The sequence below is a fragment of the Gopherus flavomarginatus genome, chromosome 5 (assembly GCF_025201925.1).
Source record: "Gopherus flavomarginatus isolate rGopFla2 chromosome 5, rGopFla2.mat.asm, whole genome shotgun sequence".
In the NCBI taxonomy this organism is placed as follows: Eukaryota; Metazoa; Chordata; order Testudines; family Testudinidae; genus Gopherus; species Gopherus flavomarginatus.
This window is the reverse complement of record NC_066621.1, coordinates 144,741,725-144,751,461: the sequence shown is the minus strand read 5'-3', so window position 1 is coordinate 144,751,461 and position 9,737 is coordinate 144,741,725. Positions and strand designations below refer to the sequence as shown.

Sequence of the window (9,737 nt, the reverse complement as noted above, 5' to 3'; positions counted from 1 at the left end):
TGAGTGGGCCCAGAATGGAACCCTGCCAATATTACTCCATAATAAGCTGGGGGCCTCCAGTGCAAAACAAAAAGTGTTATTTTTCTAAGTATTGCCCACCTTAGACAACCTCCCAGATTGTGCAGCTGTTTGACATATACTCCTCCCTCTCCCTTCTTACCTCTTCTAATGAGCAGTGAAATAGTTTTTTTAATTAGCAGGGAGCAGCAGCGTTTGCCCCCATGGAGATGAATAGGGAGGTTCACAGCTCTCCCAGCGTGATTACATGTAGTGCATCAGTTGCACTTGATTTGAATTTTCAGGGCAGTCTATGCAACCCTACCAGCAGGAGCTCTATATAAAATTGAAGCTTAGATGCTAGAGAATGAGAAGGCAGCAAAAAGGAGGGGCCCTAGTGGAAGACTGTCCTGGCTAACTCCAAGCCCTGGCTGGGAGACAGTCCTGCCACTCACTCCTTAAATGACCTTTGTCCCATCCGGCACCTTTGCAGAGAGCTCAGGGCTCCTGGCCGATACCGCAGGCAGTTACTGGCGAGCTCTCCCTGCGAGGTGCGCAGAGAGCAGCCCTTCCCTTCGGCTTCGCTCCACCCTGGCTCGCCTTCCCGAGCTCGCTGCGCCCTGCCAAGGGTGTGCACGGCGCGGTGCAGCCGAGGGGCAGGTGGAGCAGTCCCCGCAGTCCGTAGCGGGGAGCTGCGGCTCCGGCCGAGCAGGTACCAGGCTGGGCGCCAGGGGAGAGCCAGGCTCCGGCGGGAGCAGGTTGCACGGCAGGTGCCTGCCCGCCAAGGTGCGCGTCTGGGCAGCCGCAGTGGCGCCCCCTTGCTTCTCCCGGCCAGACCACGGTCCTGCCCGGCGCTTCCCAGCCTGGAGCCCCGCCGCGTGTGCCCCCGCTGGGGGGAGGGGGCGTGGCTGGAGCGGGGCGTGTCCCCTGCCCTGGGGCGGGCGTGCCGGGCTCCCTTCTCCCCGCCTAGCGGCTGGGCGGGTCCCTGCGGCGGCACCGGCCTCAGCAGCGGCAGGGAGCGGAGCCGGCTGGCGGCGCCTCGCTCCAGCGGGCAGTGGGCGCCAGGTGAGAGCGGGCGTGGGCTGGGGCGGGTCCGCTGTCCTGCGTGGGTCAGGGAGCTGCCCAGTCCGGCTGCGGGGAGCGAGCCGGCCACGCTGCCATCGGGCGGGGGCAGAACAGGGAGGCGTCCGCCCTTGCCTGGGGCTGGAGCAGGTTTTGCCGGGGGGCTGTAGGGAGCAAAGCGGGACGGCGCTGGCCTCAGCCGTGCCGCTCAGCGGGGAGCAGCGGAGCAGCCTGCCCCTGCGCCGGGAGGGTCCCTCTGTGCTGCGCGCCCGCGGAGCGGTGCCTTCCTCCGCGTGGGGGGCAGCGTCCGGGGAAGGGACTGCCCGGGCCGCCGGGGAGCTGATGGGCACCTACCTTCGCGGGGGGGTTGCAGCCCTCCCTTGGTCTGGGTGCAGGTGGGACTGTCCCTGGAGCAGCAGGCGGGGAGGATGGTGGATGTGCCACTGCGGGAGGGAGAGGGTGCGAGCGCCTCACGGTGCCCATCACTTCCCGGCTCAGCTCCCTGCCAAATCTGAAGGCAACAGGCACAAAGGGAGAAGACTGAAAGCGGGACAAGCCAGAGACGAATCATTGGAGCTCAACTTCTCTGCTGCTAAGCTGTTCCGTGGACCTGTTCACACGGAAAATCGGAGGGAGAATGGTTTGGGTTTTTTTTCTTCTCCATCTACTTCGTTGTCTCTAGCTTCATTTTTCATTATAGTGGGTGGCAGTGGCACATGAAGGAGACAGGTGACTTGTATTGCGACAGCCTCTCTTCCTTCCCACATGGGAGCTGATAGATCTCTTTACAGGCAAAAGTTTTCAATCTCTGTCATAGCCTACTTGCAGTATGTAGCAGATTATTACTAATGGAGCTCTTGCATTAGTGTGCTGGAATCCAGGCTTTTCATTAGCAATCCCTCCCTAGAAAGACTTTCCCTGTCTGTGTATGGCAGGGTAACACATCACAGCTGATGCAAGCTTTGGCTGAAAATTTGGTGAGTACTGTAGCATCATAAAGACAAAGGCCAACATTTTCAAACATGGGCCCTAAAGTTAAAAAAATAATTCCATATTTAGGATTCTAAAATAAACGCCATGATTTTCAGAAATGCTGAGTACCACAACACCTATTAATTACAATGGGAGCTGGGAGTGTTCAGCACCTTTTGAAAGTCAGCCCACCTGGTTTTTTGTCTGAATAATGATGTAGGAGCTGAACTTTTAGCACCACTGTTGAAAACGTTGGCCATAGCATCAGTCCTATGTAAGGTGAACCTATTTGCTGGGAAACAGTGTGTTTGCAAACACAATCAGAAATGTTTCCGTTTCCATTGCAAATACTGTAGTTTAGGAAACCTCCAGAGATTTGGAGACCATATAAAGAAACCTGCATTAAATCAAAGGTATTTATATTGTGGGTGCCTGCGACTTGGTCTGTTGGCTGGCATGGATACCCTGAGGCTTTTTCTGTCACTTAAACATTTCTATTTCTTTATTTTCTATTTTCAAAATGTTAACTGAGAAAGATTCATCCAGAAAAGGGTTTATCGATTAAAGCTTTAATTCAGCAAGGTACTAAGCACATTGTAATTGTCATTCTGTGCTATTTCAGACACCACTAGCCTGGAGACTGCTAATAATCAGCATCCATTTTTTCTGCCATTCAAGGAATAAATAGCCAGGGGCATGGTGTGTATGAGAGGTGAAAGCACTGAGATGTAATGCTTATTGTGTCATTTGATCTGGAATTGCGCAATGATGTGAGCAATGTGATGAAGTGATCCCAGGGCATCCTGCTTTAAAAAAGAAAAAAAGAGAGTGAGACTGGAGAAGACACCTAATCTTCTCTTGGCTGTTTTCTTCAGACAGATTCATTTCCTTGTCTTTCCAGACAGAAATACAATGATGTTGATGCAGGAGGAGACGAATGATGATTAAGAAATGCTTGTCTGAGTCTCATTTCCAAAATCAGTCTTTGTGTCAGTTACAGATTACATATTCTGGATTGCAGATGGATTTTCCACAACACACATGGTCTCAAGAGTAAGGTTTAGGAAAGCAAAGACTGACAAATAATTGTAGCAAAACATTATTATTTGCCCATATTCAAATTGATTGCATGGAATAAAATATCCATGCATTGCTTTGCTTGTATTTTTATATTATTGCATTGCTATGCCACAGCAAATAATGTTAGATAACTTCTAAGTGCAATAATTTACTTTAGTTTTTTAAAACATACATACGATAGTGTTTTTTTTTTAAGTAGGACATAAAAGAAAATATTTATAAAGAATTTCTCAAAGTTATCCAAGAAGAGAGGATCCCAGGTATTCACTGAGAAGTATGTCAGTGTGCTATAATGTGGGTTTACGTCTTTATATTCAGGAATGTTCTGAATGGTTACATACGTTTTATGATGATGTATTCTGTGAGAGTGGGGTGCTATGGAACCCTTGCACACACTGTATATAAACCATACTGTCTGAAGGAAGCATTATCTTTTATAACTCACAAACCCTCCTTTTTATGTTTCATATAACTGCATATTATCATCTTATGCATTAAGAATAAAAACATCTGATATCTCAATTTAGAATTTCCCTTGGGGGAATTATGAATGCGTATGGGTTAGAGGGGGAAAGTGTTTCTCAGGGGAAAAATATTTTCCTAACAAGTGAAATATAAAAATAAAGTTCCCTTTCTACCCACTTAAAAAATTATATATATGCAAGATTCATGTGATAGTTCTCATATGTAACTAGCGTGGCACTCTTGAAACCCTGTTTTGCCTTCATATATTGAAACACAGCTCCCATTGATTACAAGGGTGTATCTGAGCGTAGAATAGTGCGCACACATGTATATCAGGACACAGAGCATGGAATTTTAGAACTGAAATTCACAACATTGAAAAATTACCCAGTTTTTATGAAAACAAATTGTATTTCCATTTTTACCACGTTGTTTTTCATCATTTGTTTGTTTTGTTGCAGGTACATATGAAGCAATTCGAGAAATGAGAACCTATGCCATATTTTTCAACATAAATGGCAAACCTTGCAATATGAATGGAAAGCAAATGAAATGCAAAGAAGGAAAGACAGAAAAACAGCTGACTCTGTCACTGAAGGCAGAATAAGGCCACTTGATGTGTCTGACTCTTTTTTTTAATATCACTTCAATCCAATTGCTCAAAGAATGTGAAATAATGAACATATTAGCAAGTAATATATGTTGATTGGTGCCCATCATAAAATGAAAATGGTCAATTCTTGATCTGATTTAACATCCATTAAGAAGAGTCAAACTGTTGCTGAAATAATATCGTATCAAGTAGTGTTTCAGGTTGGCCATCCCAGAAATGAAACTGAACCTGTTCAATAAGATACAAGATAGTGTGTTCTTAAAATCTGTCCAGTAAATCTTTCTCTCAGGAAAGGTAAGGGGAAAAAAAAATCACAGTGGAAATATAAATGTAATGTAACAAGTCAATCAGAACATTTCTTCGCATAACACCTCATCTGTTCACAAAAGTAATTTCATGTTTTTGGGTGAAATTTCAAATAACTGCACTCTGAACTTATCTGCAATTAATTTATCTGATGGATTAATAGAAAAGAAAAATATATTAAGAAATTAGAAGGCAGGACCACAAATATGGAGAAGGCAGCTAAAGAAATTCAAATGGAAAACACAAGACAATCAGAAAATCCTAGTGCAGCAGAACTGTGCCCTTCAACTGAAGAACAGGCAGAAAAACTCACAATGTTTTGTCTTAAGAAAAGAAAGAAGTCATATAAGAAGACATTGGAGATTAAAAGTGTCTGCGAAGAAGACTCTGTAACCTTGAAACATACAAGCCAATCCATCAGTGTAGCCCCTGGAGAAGGGGAAGTTTCCAACCAATCTCAGTCATCAAGGGGAGCCTGGGCAACTATAAAACGTCTAGTGACACCTAAGAGAAGGTCAAAATCTTCAAGGAAGCAGACACACTCTGATTCTCAAGTGCAACTGGAGATAAATGCCGAGGATTCTGGCTTGCAAAGTTTTCCAAAGAATCGAGTTAGTCCTGGGCTTAAAATTCCTTGTATATGGTTCTCAAGAGGCAAGAAAAAACCCAGCCATTCTGAAATAACAGAAGAATCAGATTACAGTGTTAAAGCAAATGAACTGATGGGCATTTTGAATAAAGCTAACAGTGAACCAGAGGATTTGGCAATAACAGTCAAATCTAGCATGGATCAATCCTTCAGCCAAGCCTCCGAAAAAAGTGACAGGAACTCACTTAATTCCACTGGGAAGAATGCGCTTTTGGTAGAGTCCAGACCAGACACTGATCAACACATACAGTGCATCGTTCAGTCAGAAATAACAAATCCAGAGGCAGTTGCTATAATGCTCCAGGAAAAGCTACCCCAGAAGAGCCTACATGAAACTCCTGAACATACACCTGTAGCAAACCAGGGAGTTGATCTCAATACCACTCCTAGTGCTAATGTTTCTAAGGACCTACCAGATAGCGTAGCTGAAGCCACAGAGGTACAAGAAACAAATAACAGCGATGGCACAGGGCTTGAATATAAAGAGTCTGGAAGGAACATAAATGGTAGTGAAGACCGTCAATCCAGAGAGAGAATAATGAGTTTCAATCAGTCGGCATTTAAAGATGATGCAGTAAGCGTGCAGAGCTGTTTAGGTGAACAATGGAAATTAGAAGAAAACAAGGACACTGGTGGAGTGAGCATTGTGATTACAATTACTGAAGCAGATGATGAGCCTGATGAAGAGGAGTCAAACCAGGACTGCAAGCTGTCTTCAACTTCATGTGAACATAAGCAAAAGGAGAATAAAAAAATAAGTGGGAACCTCAATTTCAGTAAATTTTCTAATCGCAAAGAGGGCACAGGAGCAGGCAGTGGCCCCAGGAGGGAGGCTAAAGTCTCTTCTCCTGCTCGGTCACTCGGTGGTGATCAGGAGCACGGAACTTTAGAACAGTATGAATTGCTTCTGATAGAAACTGCTGCTTCACTCGTTAAGGCAGCGATTCAGTCATCTATGGAACAGCTGGTTAATGAAATGGCTTTGGGCCATAGTAAACAGAACAGTGTTCTGTAATGACAAGACTGCCTCAAAATATAGTATGACTCAACAGCAGCAATTTAAAACTGTTTAGCACCAAGATGAAAGGCCCGAAACAGACTTAACTCCTTAGGTATTTGGGGTCTGTGTGTAGTGTATTTCTGCATGCTGGGTATGCCATTGTGTATCTGTAGAATGGATCCAAGAATAAGGACTCAGTCCTGCAAAGCGTTGACTGGCTCATGGCATTGGGATTTAAAACATTGTGATTGTTGATAGCTGTGGAAAAGGTAAGTTGTTTTAGTGGCTGTATTTCAATTTGTGTTTCTTGCCTTTTGGGGGCTCTATTACATCACTATATATTTTAGATTTTCTCCTATTGTTTACATTTTATTTATTATACAGTATCTGTCAAAGGCCCCAGGGGTTACTGAGCACTCTCAACTGTATTGGGCCTGGTCCTGTACTCGTCGTAATCAGTTGGAGTTTTGCCATTGATTTCAATGGCAACAAGATTTGGCCCATTGACTTCAGTTCAGGTTGAGCATGTTCAGAACCTTGCAGGATTGGGTTAATGTCTCAAGATGCGCATACCGTTTTAAAAAATACTACAATCTCAGACTGACATGTCAATGCTGCTATTGTATAAAATGAGGCAGGTATATAGAGGGCAGATTGTCATTTAGCCTATTCCACTGCCCAGAATGTCTTGTGCATCTCAGACCGCACTGAAGTCGTGTACTAAGCACAAGTGTATCTGACCCACCACGGCCATGGGGTTGCCAAGAAAATGGTGCCACTTAACTTGCTGAAGGGCCTGCCCTGATCCATTCAAGTCAATGGTAAAACTTTCAGTTACATCAGTACTGCAGGTTTGGGCGTAGTGAGCAAGTTACTGATACAGATGCTCTCCGACTTATGCAAGCATTCCGTTCCGGAGCACCTTGCATAACTTGAATTTTGCGTAAGTCAGAATTGTTATCTCCGACCATTATGCGAAAAACCCCAAACCCTCCTATTTCTAGTTTACGAAACTTTTTCCACAAACTCAGATTTGCGTACGTCGGGTTTCCATAATTCGAGGAGCGTCTGTATTCTCTTCTCCTGACACCTTCCTTTGTTTTTATAGCGTTGTAGTGCTGAGGCCAACTCATTGCGTTAGCACATTTTTAATATGTAATATATATAGTAATGAGCTGCTAGAGCTCTAGTGGTGCAGTATTTCCCCAGGGTTAAAATAGTTCCTGCAGTTGCAGTGGTCTCCAATTAGTGTGTTTTAACTTGAGTATTTTTTGTTTAATTATTGCTAATGCCTTTGACTGTAGCCAGCATTTTTTTAATAAGTCGTAGGGTTTTTCCTCCTGCTTCACAGCTCTTCCGAACTTCAGCAAACAAATCCATCCCACCTGTGTGTAACTGCATTATGCCACTTAATGTTTCCTTGAAGTTTCATTTGAATACACTATCATTGCCATTGTATTCTGAACTGTAAAATCATGACTGGTATAGAGAAAGACGAAGAAGTGTTGCTTACTCCATCTCCTAACACAAGAACTAGGGGGTCACCAAATGAAATTAATAGGCAGCAGGTTTAAAACAAATAAAAGGAAGTATTTCTTCACACAGCGCACAGTCAACCTGTGGAATTCCTTGCCAGAGGATGTTGTGAAGGCCAAGACCATAACCGGGTTCAAAAAAGACCTAGATAAATTCATGGAGAATAGGTCCCTCAATGGCTATTAGCCAGGATGGGCAGGGATGGTGTCCTTAGCCTCTGTTTGCCAGAAGCTAGGAATGACTCCAGGGGATGGATCACTTGATAATTACCTGTTCTGTTCATTCCCTCTGGGGCACCTGGCATTGGCCACTGTCGGAAGACAGGATACTGCGCTAGATGGACCCTTGGTCTGATGCAATAGGACCGTTCTTATGTTCTTAACTGCTGGGTATTGCTGCTTTGAGCTGGAATGGCCCAATCCTGCTCCCATTGAAGTAACCAGAAAAAACTCAGATCTGGCCCTTAAACACCTGCCATAGTTGAATCCTGAAACAAGTTTGTCATTGACAGAAAATATCAAATGCTTTGTGTTGAGAGTTTTTGTGTATATTGTATAATATATACAATAAGTATGTGTGTATCATTTGCCCGGTTCATTACCAGCTCTTTAAAAAGAAGACTTTTGATTGTAATCTGTAAAGAATGAATGTGGGTCATGGGGCTATGATTTATGTGCAGCAGCCAAATAAACGACGATATTCTCCTGAAAACGTGCATTCTTGTGCATATTTCTGAGCTGAGACAGAAATAGCAGCCTCACTTGGCAATTGTGCATTGACTATTTGCAACTTTGGGAATCTCTTTTTCCCCAGGACAGCATATGGATCCTGTGTTAAAATACAAGGGCTAGAGTTTTTCCTAGGAACTAGTGCTCAGTCACATTTTAAACATTGGAGGTAGAGAATCTGAGCAGAGTACACACTTAATGACACACGCTGAAAATGAGCAGTGAACACCAGGGCATGCTTCTGTGTGTATGTGGATAACTCCAGTCTTAACTCTAGAGGTGTGAAAAAGTGTCTAAACTTTCTTTTCTATGAATATATTTGATCAACTGTAGTTTGGATCAGAGTATCACTGATCCAGTATATTTAATACTAATGAATTAGTTCTTCATACTGTTCCCTGCAAACATTGTGGCATAATTTAAAAATGATTCTTGAGGACTTTATGCAACTTTGGAACTCCTGCAGTGTTCTCAGGCACAATATCGAAATGCAGGAGAAGGCTTGTTTGAGCTAATAGACTTGCACTATATGTCTTGATAGATCATTGCTGGATGGAGGGGAATCATAGAATATCAGGATTGGAAGGGACCTCAGGAGGTCATCTAGTCCAACCCCCTGCTCAAAGCAGGACCAATCCTCAGACAGATTTTTACCTCAGTTCCGTAAATGGCCCCCTCAAGGATTGAATTTGCAACCCTGGGTTTAGCAGGCCAATGCTCAAGCCACTGAGCTATCCCTCCCCCCTGCAGTGAAGTGTAATTCTGGAAGGTCTGTTAGCTGTGGAAGAGAATGTCGTGCTCTGTGAAATGGATAAAAGTTTACTCCTGTAGTGGGACAGCTGGTGTGAGTCAGCATAGCTCCATTGAGATCAATTTCGGGTGGCTTTCATGTTGATGTACACCAGCTGAGGAACTGGCCAGTGTAGATATTTACAAGAAAATGATACAAGACTTGTGATTAGGAAATTAAGAGATTGGAGCACAAGTGTATTTTTATCAACCTTGGGCCTATAGGTGTTCACCACTGATAGATGTTCAGGTTTGTGTTAGCCATCCTTTTGCGCTGTAGCTAGCTTTTCCTTCATTATAACGGGCTACATAACTAACAAACACTTCATTAAAAATGAATACACCTGTTGTTTTCTTGAACTGATTTACTGGGTAGCTATGCAGGAAATAATGATTTTACTTTGAAAGACTAATCTACAACAAAGATCACCTGTCCAGATTTGAATACTTTTAGCTACTCAGGCATCCATACATACAGTGAGTAGAAACAGGTTTTCTAGACATTGCTAGAACTTTTGAGAATATCTAAGCAAATGTGTC

General features: G+C 43.8%; 1 protein-coding gene across 4 annotated transcripts; it reads left to right on the top strand.

Moving 5' to 3' along the window:
- The first annotated feature begins 638 nt into the window (after positions 1-638).
- Positions 639-8,381, top strand: AKAP5 (A-kinase anchoring protein 5). Of its 4 annotated transcripts, none has more exons than XM_050952656.1 (2): positions 639-709; positions 4,038-8,381. In XM_050952656.1, the coding sequence occupies exon 2, from the start codon at positions 4,702-4,704 to the stop codon at positions 6,157-6,159; it is 1,458 nt and encodes a 485-aa protein (XP_050808613.1). In that variant the 5' UTR covers positions 639-709; positions 4,038-4,701; the 3' UTR covers positions 6,160-8,381. The 4 variants fall into 4 exon arrangements, with proteins under 4 accessions (XP_050808613.1, XP_050808611.1, XP_050808610.1 ...); XM_050952654.1 differs by lacking the exon at positions 639-709 and adding an exon at positions 981-1,062; XM_050952653.1 differs by lacking the exon at positions 639-709 and adding an exon at positions 1,373-1,699.
- The last annotated feature ends 1,356 nt before the right edge of the window (positions 8,382-9,737 follow it).